Source organism: Anomaloglossus baeobatrachus, chromosome 1 (assembly GCF_048569485.1).
Source record: "Anomaloglossus baeobatrachus isolate aAnoBae1 chromosome 1, aAnoBae1.hap1, whole genome shotgun sequence".
Taxonomy (NCBI): Eukaryota; Metazoa; Chordata; class Amphibia; order Anura; family Aromobatidae; genus Anomaloglossus; species Anomaloglossus baeobatrachus.
Window position 1 is genome coordinate 184222203 of NC_134353.1, and position 21405 is coordinate 184243607.

The window sequence follows — 21405 nt, forward strand, 5'->3', positions numbered from 1 at the left end:
TACGCACCTACACCATGGATATGTGTGTCAGACGTGTGAAAGAGGCCTAAAAGGAAGAGGAAATCCAGATATGCTTCAGGTGTCAGCAACTATGTCCTTAGGAAAGGGCCACTGACATTTGTAACATGTACATCTGATATAATCTTACAGGGGAAGCAGGTTTCTTCAAGTGGTTTATAGGGGAACTTACCAATATTTTTTTGAGGAAGCTACACTTAAATTGAGAAAGCATAGCTTGTTTTATAGTCTTCAAGCTCTGATGCTGTCTAAAGATGAAGCTGTCTGAAGCAAAGCCTGATTTTTCGAACAATTTTCAATTTCAAAAGATAAATCTTTGATTTTTCATGTATTAAAAATATGTGCTTACTTTGTGAGGTGGATATTCTAAGCCATGGGTCAGGATGAGCCACACAGACAAAGAGAGATGGCACTGCAGACAGGACTTGCCAGAGGGTACGTGAATCAGAAATGAAAAGGACAGCAGGTTAAGCAGGATGGTAGGCAAACAAGCATAGCAAGATATACCAGAAGAGTCAGGACTGTGGATGTACACAAGAACTGAAGTCAGTTCAGGATATGCAGCAAACAAATGGTTACTGGCAGAGATACATGCTATCATGAAAGACATGGGCAATGAGAAAACCAGCAAACAAGTGGTTAACTGAGGGCAGAAGTGATGAACAGGTGTAATACTCACTGGTGTTGAGGCGGCAAGTGGGAGTTGACCCACTGGACCACAGGCGGACCTGGACTTACCCTGAGATGGGAGAGACTTAACTAAGCGCCCTACCAGGTATTCAACAGAGCCTCTTATAGTGAGGGTGGGCTTGGCTGCCGATAGATGCTAGGTGCCACTCCCAGGGAAGTCTCTGTGACTATGGCAGCTAACCCCCAGAGAAGACGGGCTCAGTATACGGACAGGTACTGTCTTAGGTGCAGGCAAGTACTTTGATGTGGACATAATGGCTAGTACTGGTAGGTACGGTAGATACTGACAGGTACGGGAAAGCAGGCACAGGTACAGATAATGGACATAGAAAAAAAGGACCTGACAACTAGCTAACAAGACTATGTCAGCATCCCAGCTTCAGGGGAGAACCAGGATAGCGCAGGATCGCCTTATTACAGTACCCTCCTTTTACGCCCCCTCTTCAGCAGAAGAACCAGGAATATATGTGCAATATATAGAAATTTTTATTGGAAAAATCAGAAACAGGAATAGTAAAAACAGACTATTAAAACAACCACAGGAGATAGGGGGAATACATGATGTAAAATGGTCCCCAAGAGGGAAATCATAATAGTACAAGATTACACCTACACAGTCCACTACTAGTGAGTATCACTTTACTTTTTTTTTTTTTTTAATTTATCTTTTTTTAACATTATAAATAACACAGGAAACTCCGTACTGTACAGAATAAAGTACAATGTCAGAACACAAGCATTGTATCGAGCAATTGTTAGCAGATCGAATCCTAAAATATGGGGAGATACAAAACTCAAGACTGTATAAATAACTGAGAGCTGTAACCGACTACTGTCAGAGGATCAACATAATACCTTTTTATACTATATAATGAGGCCACCTTAGAGGAGTGAACAAAACTGTGGCCGTAACTCAAGTGAGTTGGCAGAATAGAAGATACTGAGTAAAACATGAGAGTATCACTTTAATAGAATTAGTGTCACATATTGATATAAACCATAATGGACGTAGGGGATATATGATTTTTGTTATAAAAACCTCATAGCAAAGACCAGTTACCTAAGGTCCAAGTGCATCAAAAGGAATACGGAAGCCTACTACCACAACATGGATCCCCCAGACCAGAAGGTGAGGGGGATACATAAGGTATAGTGGTAAATGGCCCTGAAAAAGTGAATCATCATGAGTGAAGAAATCCCTCCACAGTCCACTAGTAGAAAAAATGGATATACCTTAACACAGAATGTATGTTACATACAGATATCACATTGTTGACAAGGGGAGGAAAAATATTTTTAAATAATGCTTATGAAAGGACCATAATTACCTAAAGTGCAAGTGCAGCAAAAATGAGTGCAAAGGCCTAATCCAACATCAACACGAAGCCCCCAGACCAGGAACAAGGATCAGCACCAACGCACGTTTCACAAAGGTACTATTGCTTTCTCAAGGAGGGAGATCCCAGTTGTCCTTTCCATGAGAATTATTTAAAATTATTTTTCCTCCCTTTGTCCACAATGTGATATCTGTATTAAAGATGCATTCTGTGCTAAGGTATATACATTTTTTCTACTAGTGGACTGTGGAGGGGTTTCTTTACTCATGATGATTCACTTTTTGGAGACCATTTCCCACTATACATCATGTACCCACCTCACCTTCTGGTCTGAGGGCTCCATGTTGTTGTGGGATTAGGCTTCCGTATTCCCTTTGTTGCACTTGCACCTTAGGTAACTGGTCTTTCCTAAGAGCTTTTTATAAAAAAAACCATATTTCCCCTACATCCATTATGGTTTATATCAATATGTGACACTAATTCTATTAAAGTAAAGTGATACTCACTAGTAGTGAACTGTGTAGGGGTAATCTGTACTATTATGATTTCCCTCTTGGGGACCATTTTACATCATGTATTCCCCAAATCTCCTATGGTTGTTTTAATAGTCTGTTTTTACTATTCCTGTTTGTGATTTTTCCCAATAAAAATGTCTATATATTGCACATATACTCCTAGTTCTTCTGCTTCTTGAATTGTATTTGAGTAGTGCAGACACAGGCTCAGACTCATCTTGGCTGACCCCATGCTCATTATAAATGGCTCATATATAGAGAATTGTTGCTACCCCTCTTCATCAGGCCTGAAGGAAGCTTCTTCTCCAGCAAGATGTCTTCCGAGATGATAGCTGTAGAAATGGCTGATGGAATGAGAAGGCTGGATGGTTGTTGGTCTTATCTTCCCCTTTTTCCTTCCCTCCTCTCCTTCTCCTTTATTAATATTATGCAATTGATATATGAAAATAATTTTCAAAAACATCTTTTCACCTTGTAATTAAAATTTTTCACCTTGTTAAAAAAAAATGTCATATTGTAAAAACAATTTTTTTTCACCTTGTAAAACTTCCTTTATGTTGTATACAATCTTTATTTTTTTATTTTTTCTTTATTATACTTGTATTTATTGATTTATTTTCTGTATACAGTGCTACTGAGGAAGGTCCATGTTGGACTGAAAACGTTCTCTGTTGTGCACATAAATAAATACACCTTTCAGCCTATTTTGGGAGTGCCTTGTTTACTTCTTGGTTGTTGGTTGAGAGGCTTCATCCCGACCTCTGAATAGCAGATGGAACAGGTTTCCATAGTATTCATCTCTGAGGATTCAGGGACCAGACACCTATTATGTCACTTCTGCCCCAAATGAAACATGTCTCCAGATTTCCAGTCCAGAACAGGCTCATGGATACAGTGCCAAGGCAGACCCCTGTATAAGTGGACAAGACAAGTTCGGAAGCACCAAGAAAATGATCTTCTCCAAACGTGAAGTTCCCACTTGTAGCTCCACTGGTTTGGACACAAATCCTATAGGTTCAGTCCAGAGTGCTCCACTCCATTGAGAGATGACACGGTCAAGGGACTCTGGAGACGTCAGATGGGAATCTGGTACCGATACACCACAGCCGGTTGAATAAAGTTCCCAGCAGATTTGGAATCTAGGTGGGCCGTCAACTGAGTACCTCCATACAATATGGATACGGACAAAGTCAACAAGGAAGAGGATTTGTTCTTGTCTAGAGAAGTGCCTCCTACTGTCCTCGCAAGATATGCATGGATGAAATGTTCCACACAGTAGAAACACAGACCCTTGGCTCGACAATGTTCTTATCGTTGCATGGACTACCAGGATTGCAGGAGATAGCAGGATGGGGGTATTTATCAGGATGAGGGACATATATATACAAGGATAGGGATCATATACAAGGCAGGTGCATCATTACAAGGATGTGGTACCTTAGAGAATTTGGGGACATTACCCCCATAACAGTGTCAGCAGCAGATCCTCACCCCATGACCACATTTTTTGCTTAAAATTTTATTTTCCTATTTTCCTTCTCTAAAACCAGGGCGCTTCTTATGGTCCGGTGCGTCTTATAGTCCGAAAAATAGGGTACTAAACGGATGTCAGTAAAAAACAAAAAAACAGACCTGCCAAAATTGAGCACGGACACTGATCAGTGATATGCGTCACTGATCAGCGGCTGCAGAACGCACGCACGGATGAGGTGCAAAAAACAACGCAGGATATGGATAAAACAAAAAACTCCTGCCCAAAATTAAGCACGGAAGTGGATCAGTGATATGAATCACTGATCGCATGGCTGCAGGACACACGCACGGGTGAGGTGAAAAAGCAACGGGGGAGAAGGATGAAGCAAAAAAAGGTCTTGCCCAAAATTGAGCACGGACGCTGATTAGTAATCACTGATTGACGGCTGCAGGAAGCATGTGGAGGATACGGATGAAACAGAAAAAAGTCCTGCCGAAACTTAAGCACGGACACCGATTAGAGATATGCATCACTGATCGGCAGCTGCAGGACGCACGTACGGATGAGGTGCAAAAAGCGACGAGGTATATGGACGAAACGAAAAAAGTCCTGCCCAACATTGAGCACGGACGCTGATTCGTGATCACTGATCGTGCTCAGCGGCTGCAGGACGCACGCATAGATGAGGTGCAAAAAGCAATGAGAGATGATGGACAAAAAGAAAATAACATTATACTCAAAGGACCAGAGGAAAAGCAGGAGGATGAGGGACCAGAGGAACAGCAGGAGGAATAGAAGGCAACGATGGACAGCTCACGCAAGGACCCAGCGATGGAGGCAAATGCAATCGGACCGATGAAGACCTTTGACGACCTGGCGGCAAGAGGATCCGGACAGTGGCAGCATCTGGTAGTGGACGTTGGAGGGGGACAGGAGAAGTGGAGGAATTGCACCGACTGCAGGGGGCAGGAGAATCAAGGCAGGATGAGAGAACACAGAGGGCAGAGATGACGAAGCAGGGGGGCAGATGGAGAGAATGCACAGGGCAGTGGAGAGAACACAGGAGGCAGAAGGAGGGAACGCAGGGGCAGATGAAGAGGACGGAAGGGCAGTACTTGCGGAGGTGGTAGCAGGATCGAGGAATAGTGGCGGCAGCGTGGCACTAGAAGTACCAGCAGGGCATGACATGCTTGGAGGATGGCTCCAGGCCAAAACAAGCCTGGGAGGGCAATCACCTCCAGGTCAGACTGCCCCCCCTGCACACTGATTTGAGTGATTGTGGATCATAGCACGATCGCTCCAATCAGTGCTGCGGGGGAAGGGGGGGGGGGCGCTATGTTTGCTGGCCTCCAGCCAATGATCGGCGTTGCTGCAGCATCGGTCATAGCTGGATATCACTGGATCACACTATTTTAGGCATTTTTTTCTGCCTAAAACACTATGATTGCTGTGATTGGCGGTTCAGATTTGAACAGTCAATCATAGTGATCGTGGATGGGGAGTGGCAATGTTACCCCCTTGGGGTCAAGCAAAGGTCCCCTGTAGTAGGAAACAGCAGGGGGCATCATTTGAAAGCCATTATTATAGCCACAGAAATCAAATTAATTTAGGATGTACCATTATGTCCCTGGTCGTTAAGTCACGTAAAAAGTTAATGTAATGGTACATCTTGTGGTCGTGAAGGTGTTAATCAGTAGTAAATTATCATTAGAGGACTACTTGGCGTGCTGCCAGGTAGTCCAGCATATTCATGTGCTGTGTATAACTGCAAGATCTGCGGCAGAAAAAAACAATTTGAAATTAATTGAAAATTAAGGAGTTAAAAAAATAAAAAATATACACACATTTGGTATCGCCGCGTTCAGAAATGCCCGATCTATCAAAATATAAAATCAATTAATCTGATTGGTAAACGGCGTGGTGGCAAAAAAATTCCAAACGCCAAAATTACATTTTTTGGTCGCCACAAATTGTGCGCAAAATGCAATAACAGGCGATCAAAACGTAGCATCTGCGCAAAAATGGTACAGCTAAAAACGGCAGCCTGAGACTCAAAAAATAAGTCGTCACTGAGCCATAGATCCCGAAAAATAAGAACGCTACAGGTCACGGAATATGGCGTAAAACGTACACCACTTTTTTCGCACAAACTTCAGATTTTTTTTAACCCCTTATATAAAAGTAAACCCATACATGTTTGGTGTCTACGAACTCGCACGGACCTCAGGCATCACATCCACACATCAGTTTTACCATATAGTGAATACAGTGAATAAAATATCTCAAAAACAAGGGTGCTATCGCACTTTTTTTGAAATTTTTCCGCATTTGGATTTTTTTTGCCATTTTCCAGTACACTATATGTTAGGGTGAACTCTTAACCAGAGATCACTAGTTGCCTACTGCCTGGCCGAATTGATATGGGCCAAGTGCATGCATAAAAGAATTCACACCAGACACAGTCGGATATGAAGTCTCTTCTTGGTCACAGTAGAAAATGGCACCAAAACAGACAGAGAAGAGCATGCGTCCTCTTGATATAGGCTAGGGGCGTACACAAGTTCAGATATGCCCATTTAGTGGGACAGTCCATGAGCTAGCCAATGGGGAGATCCGTGTTGCTGTTGATGGGCGGGTCTGACTCCAGTGGATGAAACCATAATAATAGGAGGGACGTCATTTAGTGGATCCATGCTGATGGTTTGGTCTGTGATGTCTTCTGATCTTTGGGTTGGTCTTCTCTTATATGGTATCTTCTTACACCTGGACATTCCTTGCATTCCAGGCAAGGTGTGGAGAAACAGGCAATGACAGCCACCTTTATATCTGTGTCATGTATATGATCTGAAACCTGAATTATGTAAGGCAAATCGACATATTTCCCACAATGCCTTGTCAAGAGGTTAATTAAGTATTTCATCTTATGGCTCTCCTCAACAGTCCCCCCTAAATACTTTATTAACCTTCTGACCCTACCGTGGTCCTCTAACACATCAGCTCTAATGCTTTAACTGTAACCTTTTTTCGTTTTGCTATCCACTATACAAGTAATACTAAGCTTTTGCCCCCGCTGGTACAGACTTCTGATCAGAGAGTTGATCACATCCCGCACACACAGTTCACAGAGGTATAGGTAACTAGAACAGACTATATAATGCTGACGAGCTCACTCAGATTTCGAGATTAATCGATTAGAAAGAGTAAGGCAATTGTAAGAATAAGCTTCTTACTGTTACGCTGCAGCTTTTAGCGTTACTGTTTCTGAAAGACTGATTCTCAGTCAATATCCAAGTGCTGTCCGCGTCTTCGAGACTTTTCTACCTTAATACACCTAATTGTATCACAACACTAATGGATCTCTTCTTGTCTCGGGTCTATAAGAGGTATAAGTGTTCATGAAAAAAATATAGTTCTACCTCTGTACAAGTCACTAGTGCGACCGCACTTAGAATACTGTGTACAATTCTGGTCATCGATATATAAGAAGGACATAGCTGAACTGGAGAGGGTGCAAAGAAGAGCGACCAAGATTATTAGAGGAATGGGGGGGCTGCAATACGAAGACAGGTTATTAAACTTGGGGTTATTTAGTCTGGAAAAACGAAGGCTTAGGGGAGATCTAATCACAATGTATAAATATATGAGGGGACAGTACAGAGACCTTTCCAAAGATCTATTTACACCTAGGCCTGCGACTGGAACACGGGGGCATCCGCTACGTCTTGAGGAAAGAAGGTTTAATCATAAACACAGACGAGGATTCTTTACTGTACGAGCAGTGAGACTATGGAACTCTCTGCCGCATGATGTTGTAATGAGTGATTCACTACTAACATTTAAGCAGAGCCTGGATGCCTTTCTTGAAAAATTTAATATAACCAGTTATGTATATTAGATTTTATGACAGGGTATTGATCCAGGGAACTAGTCTGATTGCCGTATGTGGAGTCAGGAAGGAAATTTTTTCCCCATTGGAACTTGTTTGCCACATTGGGGTTTTTTGCCTTCCTCTGGATCAACATGTTAGGCTACAGGTTGAACTAGATGGACTTAGAGTCTCCCTTCAACCTTAAAAACTATGATACTATGATACTATGATAATCTACCACCAGGAGGATTTTAACAAGATTTCCCTTACACATAGATCCGATTACCTTCAGTAACACAGAGTAGCACTTTTACGGCTTCAAATACCAACAAATAAAACAATACCAGTTACCTATAAGTGTATGTTATCCTTAAGTCACTTAAACCCTTAAAATAATTGATTGGTTCAGGTCAGATAATGTCTTTCCCACCATGAGCCCTTATTTGTGTAATGTTCCTGTACCCATTGTTCCCTTATGGTTATTTCCCATGTATCATCCCCAATCTAGAAATTCTCCATAAAGTTCTATGTGAGATAATCCAGCACTATGTGTGTTGTGACCCTCATTCTGCTGGTACGATGGACTCTTTACAGCGGCTGTTGTCTCCAGATGGGTTTTCCCTCAAGCTTCATGGAAGTCGCTGTGGTTGAGATAAGCTGGATCGGTCCACCTGATTCTGAATCATGGCTCATTCTGACTTGTCTTTTTAGGATCACCCAGTCTCCTGGCTGGAGACCACGTGCTCCTGACACTGATTTAGGATCTGGAATTGGAGGATACACATGTTTAACACACTATATAGGCAGTTGTATACGGCTCATACATCACTGGTCAGGATATCACATTGTATCTGCAGTATCTGTGAGAAATATAATCACGTTCTAGGTACTAAACCAAAAATACCTTATGTAAAGATCTAATTATTAAAGGAAAACGAACATTTGTTACATGATTTGCAGCGTTCACCATTATCTTGTGGATTGTTACATGATTATGTTATAATCATTAAAATTCCAAACAACATACACCCATGTGACTATAGACACAATTAAATATTCCAATAAAGGAGGGGGCAGGGATTGGGGCAATAGCCCTAAAGTCTCCCTACCTCGCAGCGGAGGTCGGCACCCTATAAGGCGAATTGGCGCCCCCGCTCACCGACGGCTCCCCTCCCTATTCCTACACTGCTAAGCTAATACGTGCTGCTAATGTCAGTAAGGGAATATAGAAACCGTGAGATACAGGGGATAAAGAGGCGTCAATATGCAATTATACTGCATATATATATATATACATACATATATACATCCAATTCATTCCCAAAGATTAAATATTCACACTCTGTATTTACATAGCTGTTTGTAGCTTAAATCAATATGATACAGCAAAATTGAAGGACCAAACCCTAAAATAAATTAAATATCTCACATGTATAACATGTACCCACTGTATAAATACAATAATAAGGCCAGGTAAAGTCATGAGGAGATCTCGTCCGATCACAGACCCTCCACTGTCCAATTCACACTCAGGCTAATAAAATAAACGCAGATTTATCAGACACTCAGCATGAAAGAAGCCCAACGCATTTCTCCCCTCTTCGCAGTGGCTTTTTAGGAACTCCATCTTTACATACCACCAGCACCATAAGTTTTTCAGCAGTAACGTTTTCCACACTGGATATGTTTCAGAGCAGGCCTGAAAAGAAATTCACACAACACGCACAAAACGCATATAAACCTACTCATGGTAGATGGATATGACTAATCTGCAATCACCGGAGCAGTAGAGCGGATGAGGGGGGTGTTGCTACGAGGTCTTTACAGTTTTTCTACCTTAATAGGCACACGTCTTACAAGACTGGAGGTGTCTGGCCACCTGGGTACTGAGCAGTGGTGCCGCCCATATCTTGTCCATCCCAACACCTTTGTCACATGGGTTACCTGGGCCATTATTGAGTAGAGCGCTCACGGCAGAGAAAGCTTACCGCCCTTTATCCACAGACCTTCCTCAGTCACTGGCTCCCTGCGTCTCACACTCCGTTCCTTGCTGAATCGCTTGTTCCTGTAAGGATTTAAGAACACAAGGAGTGACCAATGTCACGGACGACGTGACAGGAGCCACCGAGGTACTGGTCTGCTTTGCATAAGGACTCTCAACTCTAGGCCCATTCACTGCTTCTTTGTTGTGCACCTGTGCGAGCATCTCCTCCGGCTGCTGCCTATATCCACATTTTGACTATCTTACCCCCCTCCGCTCTACAAACCACAGTGATCGCAAATCTTCATCTCGTTCTCCTATTCCGATGAGAGAGGAGTGGTTTGATTTTTAATACCTCATGTTGCGTAACCTCAGCATATCCAGTGCAGAATCAACCAGCATCTTGGTATCTGGATCCATCTACGGAAAAACTCAAAATCTGCATTAGCAATGGGCTCATCTGAGACATGTTCAAAACCTGACAATTCTTGTTACATCAGAGCAATCATGAGATATATGTCTGTCTGCTGTATCCTCCTTACAGATAAAAATATAAAGAACACTTAATAGAAAAACCCAATCGATGAACAAATTAAAACCTTAAATAATACGTGTGACTTTCCACATCATCTTCCCCCCCCTTTTTGAATCTATTATCCAAAACATAATTGGATTAAAAAAAATGTGTGGCTCCGGAGCTCAACATTTAGGCATGAAAGTCACATTGTATAGATTGTACCTAATCGGGAACACCATAAATATTGTTTTTATCTGTAACGTAATAATGGAAAACCCTTTCAATGGCTTTTACAACCTTTGCTTGAACCACAGAAATCTGCATTGCAATCATTCTTTCTATAAAAAGAAAGCAGATTATTCAATACATTAAATATAAAACACAGAATTCCATAAATCATCCACATTCCTTAAAACAAATTATTGTAATTATTAATAAATATATTAATAAATTATTATTATATTATTATTATTAACTATAATAACGTAGCACACCTCTGGATATTGGATGTAGAGGCGTTCATTTTTGAATCATTGAGGAGATTATCAGCATCTGTGTGATACTGTCCTATAACTTGAAGGGATAAAAGAATCTAGAACAAAAAAACTGCCATGTGGGAAAACAAAATGTTGATTTGCCATAGAAAAATCATTTAACAGACTTCTATGCTTGAAAAGCTATCAATGAATCTAAACATGTCCACAGTTAACTTTTATTTCTTTGTGATAAAATTAGTAAAATAAAAAACTAGTTTCAATAATGTTTTCTGATACACTTTACAATGAATTAAATGCAGAAAGACCTCTTTTTTTTTTTTGTTTAAAAGAAACATGACCATGTTTGGGCTGCTCTCTCTTTTCACAGCAGGCCCACAATAGGTTCCAAGGGGAGACAAAAAACCCTGTTCCACAAGTTTTTAAGATTGCTCCTCCCCCAAAACCAGATGGAAAGAGGCTTCTTCAGCTGCAGGAGACAAGTCAAATTTCCCTTCTTCTGTTGATTTATTTGTTTATTTTTATTTTTTAAAACATGCAACTCTCAGGATAAATCTATCAGATCCATAACGGAAATATTTATTATTTACTTCTTTATCTTTACCTCTACTGCAAAGGTACGTTATTTAAAGGGTTTTTTTCTAATTTTATTGCTTACTAATTAATAAGATATTGCTTCTTGTGACAGTCCTGACTCAATCCAACCTGCACACTGGATCTATATTAAGTGTCTTCCACAACCACCCAATCATTCAATATTCCATCTTTTAGTACTATAAACGTTTACTAACACTTCATATGTTAGTCAGTGAGAGCAGTTTTGTCAGCTCCACTGAAGGGCTCCATACAGATTTACTAACAAAATGGCCACTGCCAGAATAGCACATGGCTTCTTTGTGTAAGGGCGGTTGAACCATATGAGAGGGGAAGGGAGAAACTGATTTTACTTCTGCTAAACTTACAAGTTTAACCAATTATCCTTCCTGCCTATATTCCATACTCTATACATATACACACAGATTTACATATCCACAGTCCTGGTCCAACTACAGTTAAAAACACTAATTTTTCTGTCTAAGTATGTACTACTCCATTCAGCCATGTGCTTCATCCACCATTTTAAAATCTGTAGGAACATGTGGCAGAGAAAAGGGAAAACTGACCTCACATCTGCTCAAACTCTGTCTCCCCATTTTCTATACTCTGTACTTATACATATATATATATTTATACACACACATATGTCCCAGATCTAAGTATAATTATAGATAAAAACACTTATTTTTCTGTCTAAATATATAGTACTCCATCCAATCCATTGCTCAAACATTTACAGAGCACATGGTCTTCTTCACACAAACCCCTGACTCACTTTGTTTTCTTTGTCTCAATCATGCTGTAGCCATGTGCTTCGTCCACCATTTTAAAATCTTACCTAAAATGTCTGCCTCCATGACTAGCACATGGTTTATCACAGGATTGCGGCCTAGAGTCCCCACATCCCAACAAAGTCCACTTTCATCCGGATCTTTCCGGCACAACTAGACACTGCTTCATCAATTTTTCCATCTTTCTCTCAAGATAAACAACACCAAACAAGCAATCTTTCTCTATGCATACCAGATAAAAACAGACAAACAAAAAGACGGGGGAGATGACAAATAACTGAAACACTAAAGAAAACCTGCAGTTTGCAGCACACACTTCCAAATCCTTCCTTATACTGCCACGTGGTCCCTGTCTGATTTCTGCGTTCCGTAATATACAAAAAAAAATACCTAGTATCACCCCTGACTACAAGGAGTCTATACCGGCCGATTCACTCCAGGAAAACACTTTAAAAAGGTTAGATTTATGTATAATGTAAGACTCTGCACTCAGTCTAGCTAAAGCTGGGCCCTTACATATGGCTCTGCACTTAAGTCTAGCTGATCTTGGCACTTACATCTGGCTCTGCACCTAATCTGAGCTTGGCACTACAAAAAGCTCTGCACTCAGTCTAGGCTTGGCACTACAAAAAGCTCTGCACTCAAGTCTGAGCTTGGCACTACAAAAAAGGCTCTGCACCCAGTCTGAGCTTGGCACTACAAAAACCACAAACCGTATCACAGGCAACCACAAACCATATACTTTACACGTTTTACAGACATCACTCACAAACCCACATGCTCTCTTAATTTCCCCTCTTCACAAATACACACAACAGGCAGCAGGCAACTGAATACGTGACGGTTCTTCCGAGATTAATATGGCCAATAGCCGTGAGACCCGTCTGCCCGTCAACAGATACCCCAACAAACCGGACACAATTGTAACTGTTTTTCAGGAACATACGAACCCAAAAAGGGAAAAGCTATTGATACTGAATCCCTCCAGACTCAAGTAATGATGACCATAACAACCACAAAGAGATGCAGATGTATGATATGTGATAAAGATACCCTGGTGGACTTAACCGACTGTGCCTACTGTGGAAGTCCTATGGAATCGTTTGACCACAAGATGCAAGAACATCAGCATGAAAAGAACTTTAATACTATACACCATAAAGTGTGTGATATATAAACACACTACAAGGACTATACAAACATATATATCACATTTATATAATGAATAAACTGGTAGAACATATATACGATATTATATTACATATATAGCCTTAAGAATATTCCCCTCTAGGAACAGTAGATAGGATGGGTATAGGGACATGTAGGCCGATCCCACAGAGCATGTTTGAATGGCAGGACCCCATGATGCGCGTAGGGAAAGCCTAGTGTATTGTGAAGTAGGACAAGTCTCTGCGGTCTACCCTATAGGAAGGGACAGATGAGATAGAACATAATTAATCAAAAGAGGGGAATTGTTAGAGAAGCCATTTTGTCTCCTTTTTAGTTAGTTCAAAGTTCAGTATATTCGTGCACATATGGGTTTTTGGACCGGTTAAGCAACCTTGGAATGAGTAATTGATGTTCTATTCCACATCTGTTATTTGCTATGATGTTCTATTCCACATCTGCTATTTGCTATGATTATCATTAAGTTCCCTAGAATTGTTATTCTTTTGTTTATATACTCCTCTTGGAATACACAGTCTGTATTACAAGGTTTGATTGATCACATCCCTTGAACGCTTTTTGTTATGATAAACTATATCTCTATTGGCCTTGAAACATTATCCTTTCCTTATGTGGTAATATATTCTTTGGAGCCTGGAAATGACTATATTTGGTATCTATCTAAAGTTGTGTAACCATATCACATGTCTCATATTGCGTAATCAGCTTGAAAGGTATAAGAAACCTTCCGATTCCATTAAAGACAGAGGTATTTGATATACTATAGACTTGTCTTGTCTTGGTGTGTTAAACCGTTACTCTCACAACCGGCCGATCCGTCCCAGCTACCTGAGAGGAAACAAGAGCCCGGCTTTAACACAGGCAATCAGTGCCACACACCCCACCGAGACCACGGGAAGACTACAGATTATGAAAATCAGCAGACCTACCGTACTCTCGTTCGGAAGTGATCAGTTTCCTGGGGTGTCAAGCACGTCATGCCATTCCAGTTGCCGGTTCATCAGGATTTCAGGTGTCTCCGTCTATTGGCCCCACGTTGGGCACCAATAATGTTAGGGTGAACTCTTAACCAGAGATCACTAGTTGCCTACTGCCTGGCCGAATTGATATGGGCCAAGTGCATGCATAAAAGAATTCACACCAGACACAGTCGGATATTAAGTCTCTTCTTGGTCACAGTAGAAAATGGCACCAAAACAGACAGAGAAGAGCATGCGTCCTCTTGATATAGGCTAGGGGCGTACACAAGTTCAGATATGCCCATTTAGTGGGACAGTCCATGAGCTAGCCAATGGGGAGATCCGTGTTGCTGTTGATGGGCGGGTCTGACTCCAGTGGATGAAACCATAATAATGGGAGGGACGTCATTTAGTGGATCCATGCTGATAGTTTGGTCTGTGATGTCTTCTGATCTTTGGGTTGGTCTTCTCTTATATGGTATCTTCTTACACCTGGACATTCCTTGCATTCCAGGCAAGGTGTGGAGAAACAGGCAATGACAGCCACCTTTATATCTGTGAATAGAATAACTGAAGTGAGCACTAATATATATATATGAGTGCAAGCCAAAAATACATACTATATATAAGAATAAGGCTGCACATCAAACTTAGATAATGGTATAATGCCTCAAGCATATGGAAAAATATTGGAATATACAATGAAAAATGCTACTTGCTAATTTGAACATGTGAATAATGAATTGCATACCTGCTATGAATATTAGGAAAAAGGAGATATTTAGCAATCGCATTGATCAATGTAACTGAGCCCCAAAACCTCGTCAAGGTATATCTCTATATTGGGGTCCCTAGCTCTGTGACCCTAACTGTGTGTCATCTCATTGCAATTAAAAACTGCTATGGGTGGAGAGGGGTAACTAAGGACTTTCTTATATAGGAGATGGAAAAAACATGGCCGAAAGGGGCGGAGCTGTGTTCACATTCAGAAAAAAAACTACATATAACTGAATAGAATAACTGAAGTGAGCACTAATATATATATATGAGTGCAAGCCAAAAATACATACTATATATAAGAATAAGGCTGCACATCAAACTTAGATAATGGTATAATGCCTCAAGCATATGGAAAAATATTGGAATATACAATGAAAAATGCTACTTGCTAATTTGAACATGTGAATAATGAATTGCATACCTGCTATGAATATTAGGAAAAAGGAGATATTTAGCAATCGCATTGATCAATGTAACTGAGCCCCAAAACCTCGTCAAGGTATATCTCTATATTGGGGTCCCTAGCTCTGTGACCCTAACTGTGTGTCATCTCATTGCAATTAAAAACTGCTATGGGTGGAGAGGGGTAACTAAGGACTTTCTTATATAGGAGATGGAAAAAACATGGCCGAAAGGGGCGGAGCTGTGTTCACATTCAGAAAAAAAACTACATATAACTGAATAGAATAACTGAAGTGAGCACTAATATATATATATGAGTGCAAGCCAAAAATACATACTATATATAAGAATAAGGCTGCACATCAAACTTAGATAATGGTATAATGCCTCAAGCATATGGAAAAATATTGGAATATACAATGAAAAATGCTACTTGCTAATTTGAACATGTGAATAATGAATTGCATACCTGCTATGAATATTAGGAAAAAGGAGATATTTAGCAATCGCATTGATCAATGTAACTGAGCCCCAAAACCTCGTCAAGGTATATCTCTATATTGGGGTCCCTAGCTCTGTGACCCTAACTGTGTGTCATCTCATTGCAATTAAAAACTGCTATGGGTGGAGAGGGGTAACTAAGGACTTTCTTATATAGGAGATGGAAAAAACATGGCCGAAAGGGGCGGAGCTGTGTTCACATTCAGAAAAAAAACTACATATAACTGAATAGAATAACTGAAGTGAGCACTAATATATATATATGAGTGCAAGCCAAAAATACATACTATATATAAGAATAAGGCTGCACATCAAACTTAGATAATGGTATAATGCCTCAAGCATATGGAAAAATATTGGAATATACAATGAAAAATGCTACTTGCTAATTTGAACATGTGAATAATGAATTGCATACCTGCTATGAATAGTAGGAAAAAGGAGATATTTAGCAATCGCATTGATCAATGTAACTGAGCCCCAAAACCTCGTCAAGGTATATCTCTATATTGGGGTCCCTAGCTCTGTGACCCTAACTGTGTGTCATCTCATTGCAATTAAAAACTGCTATGGGTGGAGAGGGGTAACTAAGGACTTTCTTATATAGGAGATGGAAAAAACATGGCCGAAAGGGGCGGAGCTGTGTTCACATTCAGAAAAAAAACTACATATAACTGAATAGAATAACTGAAGTGAGCACTAATATATATATATGAGTGCAAGCCAAAAATACATACTATATATAAGAATAAGGCTGCACATCAAACTTAGATAATGGTATAATGCCTCAAGCATATGGAAAAATATTAGTTACCCCTCTCCACCCATAGCAGTTTTTAATTGCAATGAGATGACACACAGTTAGGGTCACAGAGCTAGGGACCCCAATATAGAGATATACCTTGACGAGGTTTTGGGGCTCAGTTACATTGATCAATGCGATTGCTAAATATCTCCTTTTTCCTAATATTCATAGCAGGTATGCAATTCATTATTCACATGTTCAAATTAGCAAGTAGCATTTTTCATTGTATATTCCAATATTTTTCCATATGCTTGAGGCATTATACCATTATCTAAGTTTGATGTGCAGCCTTATTCTTATATATAGTATGTATTTTTGGCTTGCACTCATATATATATATTAGTGCTCACTTCAGTTATTCTATTCAGTTATATGTAGTTTTTTTTCTGAATGTGAACACAGCTCCGCCCCTTTCGGCCATGTTTTTTCCATCTCCTATATAAGAAAGTCCTTAGTTACCCCTCTCCACCCATAGCAGTTTTTAATTGCAATGAGATGACACACAGTTAGGGTCACAGAGCTAGGGACCCCAATATAGAGATATACCTTGACGAGGTTTTGGGGCTCAGTTACATTGATCAATGCGATTGCTAAATATCTCCTTTTTCCTAATATTCATAGCAGGTATGCAATTCATTATTCACATGTTCAAATTAGCAAGTAGCATTTTTCATTGTATATTCCAATATTTTTCCATATGCTTGAGGCATTATACCATTATCTAAGTTTGATGTGCAGCCTTATTCTTATATATAGTATGTATTTTTGGCTTGCACTCATATATATATATTAGTGCTCACTTCAGTTATTCTATTCAGTTATATGTAGTTTTTTTTCTGAATGTGAACACAGCTCCGCCCCTTTCGGCCATGTTTTTTCCATCTCCTATATAAGAAAGTCCTTAGTTACCCCTCTCCACCCATAGCAGTTTTTAATTGCAATGAGATGACACACAGTTAGGGTCACAGAGCTAGGGACCCCAATATAGAGATATACCTTGACGAGGTTTTGGGGCTCAGTTACATTGATCAATGCGATTGCTAAATATCTCCTTTTTCCTAATATTCATAGCAGGTATGCAATTCATTATTCACATGTTCAAATTAGCAAGTAGCATTTTTCATTGTATATTCCAATATTTTTCCATATGCTTGAGGCATTATACCATTATCTAAGTCTGATGTGCAGCCTTATTCTTATATATACCTTTATATCTGTGTCATGTATATGATCTGAAACCTGAATTATGTAAGGCAAATCGACATATTTCCCACAATGCCTTGTCAAGAGGTTAATTAAGTATTTCATCTTATGGCTCTCCTCAACATATATGGTAAAACTTATGGTTTCATTTAAACATACAGCTCGTTCCACAAAAAATGAGCCCTCACATGACTATATTGACTGAAAGTTATGTCTCTCGGAAAAAGAATGGCAAAAAAAAACCGGAAAGCAAAAAAATCGGTCGTCGTGAAAGGGTTAATTTTTATTTTGTCACATGAAGTACAGCAGAAATGATAGTATTTTGATTTTTTCTTATTGGCAATGAACATATGGTTTCAATAATTTTATATTTTGATAGAATGAATTTTTTATGACATGATCATACCAAGCATGTATGTATATGATTTTAATGTATTATTTCGATGTTTTATAACTTGTTTTTATTTTTACTTATTATTTTTAGTTCCCTTAGGAGACTTGACCCTGTAATCGTTCATACTGCAACATAACGGAAAATGACTGTTCTCCTATAGAGCGAAGCCTGTAGCTGAGCTTCATTGGAGGACCAAAATGGGAGCCACAGGGACCATCACCAGTCCCCCGGCTGATATACCGTGTTTTTCCAAAAATAAGACACTGTCTTATATTTTTTTTGTCCCCCAAAAAGCACTAGGTCTTACTTTTGGAGGAGGTCTTATTCTTGGAGAAACACGGTTGGGGGTAAGTTTACCCCCCAAAAAAGCAGACCCCCCACACTTCCCAGGAGACTCATACTCACCAGACCCGGATGTCTGCGTCGCTCCCAGGTCCTCCTGTGATCTCCGGTGGGTGCTGTACGCCGTCCTATCCTGCTCCTGGCTGAGACGCTGACACACACACAGCCGATCGCACACACACACTGTCGATCGCGCACACACACACAAGCAGATCGCACACAGCAGATCGCACATATCACATCACATCCAGCGCTTCCGGCCGCAGGGAATGATGGGAGGAAGTCACGTGTCCGGCCAACGGTCCTGTTTTGCAGGTCCTTGCGCTCCACCACACAGCCTCTCAGGATTCTGCCGGCGAGATCGGTGTCGCTGGATGTGGTGAGTATGTATGCGATCCGATGTGTGTGCTATCTGATGTTTGTGTGTGATCCGATGTTTGTGTGTGCGATCTGGTTGTGTGTGAGATCTGATTGTATGTGTGTGGGAGATCTGATTGTGGGAGATCTGGTTGTGTGCGTGAGATCTGATTATGTGAGTGTGTGAGATCTGATTGTGTGTGTGAGGTCTGATTGTGTGTGTGTGACATCTGATTGTGTGTGTGTGACATCTGATGTGTGCGGGTGTGTGATAACTGCAGGTCCTGCCGCTCGGCGTCTGGTGAGGATGATTGCAGGGTGCCCACTGTCTATAATGAAGTGTCCTGCAGTATCTGAATCTTTTTTAGCTGCACGGACACTTCATTATTGATCCACGACCAAGGCTTATTTTTGGGGGAGGGCTTATATTTAAGCCTTGCTCCGAAAATGCTGAAAATCCCTGCTAGGGCTTATTTTTGGGGAGGGCTTATTTTTGTAAAAACACGGTAGTAACCTATTCCTATACAGCCTGCTATGCCAGGACTCACCTTGAGGCAGGTAGTTCAGGTCGGGAGACTGGGGGTTAGTTTGATCCTTATATTCTGCTTAGGTCCTTATACACATGAACATAAACAATGGTACCAGTGTCATCACTTTGTCCGTTTTTAACATCAGTGTGTCATCAATGTTTCTCACAATTGGTTAAAAACAAAAAAACAACAGATTCTCCTATACTTTTCAATGTTAACCCCTTCACCACCCGTCGATTTTCCGTTTTTTCCCTCCCTTTCTTCCAAGAGCCATAACCTTTTATAATTATGTCAATATAGCCATGTGTCAGAGTTCCGGGATTTCCAGTTTTCTTTTGAAAGAGCTTGCCCTTTGTTAACATGGAGTTTTCTGTTCTGTTGCCCTACTTCCTGTCCATCTGTTTAAAAGCCGCCCCTAAGCTTAGTCCAGTGCCTGAGTATACTGCTTCCTGTGTGCTCCTGCCCTGCTGCTCTTGGTTCCTGATTGATATTTGGATCCTCTTGAAAAACAACCGACACCGACTCTGGACTTCACTTGGTCTCATCAAGCTGTGCCCAGACTCCGTCTGCCGTCTTTGGTCGGCACTTCTGCCCGGTTCCTTCCGTTTCGTAACCACTCTGGACTCTCATCACGTACGGACATTTTTGGACTTTACCTATTGCCCTTTGTGTCCCGGCTTCTGCGCATTTAGGCCTTCTGGGGTGATTGCCAGACAGTCCCTGTATAGGGGTTCGCTCTTGGTGGTCTCCCTGGGGGAGTCCGGTGCGTGGCCCCGGGAATTCCCCTTCGCTCCGATCCTGGAAGGTATTTCCTGTGTTTATGTTCTACTGTGTTTTTTGTTCTGTTTATGTACATATTGTCGGTTGCATATTATAAACGTTCTTGCACCAAGAACTCGTCTCTGGTTGTCATTGCCCTAACGCAATCGAAATCCTCAGTACATACAATAGTATTACACCATGTGAGGGCTTTTTTTTCGACACAACTGCGCCTGTTAGAGGCACATGTCGGCTGATCAGATCAGCCGACGTCCCAGGAAATACCTGGGCTCGCCGCATTACAGGGACACACATGGCCTATAACGTAGCAGTACATTATTGGTCATGAAGGAGTTAATCGCGTAGAGCACATTGATGCTATCCGTTTTCGGTACTCATTTTTCACGAGCACGTAGACTTGTATGGGCCTTCGTCATCTGGATACATGAATAACACCATAAATTATAATGGGTGCGTGCTGTGCATTGAAAAAAAACGGATACAACTCGTATGTCCCACACAGACGTCTGAATGAGGAAGTAGAAGAGCAGGTGACATCTGTGACGCGGCTCCAGATGGAATCCGCTCCTATTAAGGCCCCTTTCAGATGTCCGTGTTTCTGGTTTGTGAGATCCGTTTTTAACACGGATGCCAGCAGTACCCATGTTTTTCCATGGTGTTACTCACACGTCTCTGTTTTCATATGGACAGTGTGGCCCAGTACGTAGACACGGAGACATGTCCATTTTTTTCTCCGGCAGTATGGGTGTCACACGGATCGCACACTGATATGACCCATGTGACATCAGTGTGACACGTATTGGAGAAAACATGAATCTTTGAAATAAAATGATTTTCTATACTCACCTGTGTCCAGCGCTGCAATCTGCTTAGCTGCTGTCA

At 40.9% G+C, this 21405-nt stretch overlaps 1 protein-coding gene across 1 annotated transcript in view; it reads right to left on the reverse strand.

The window, feature by feature from the left end:
• The window catches only part of KLHL2 (kelch like family member 2), a 268283-nt gene that overhangs the window by 240073 nt on the left and 6805 nt on the right, over positions 1-21405 (reverse strand). Inside the window, exon 2 of the mRNA XM_075347338.1 lies at positions 14400-14984. Within this exon, the coding sequence (XP_075203453.1) occupies positions 14400-14449 (50 nt within the window). The 5' untranslated portion in view covers positions 14450-14984. The remainder of the gene's footprint in view (positions 1-14399; positions 14985-21405) is intronic.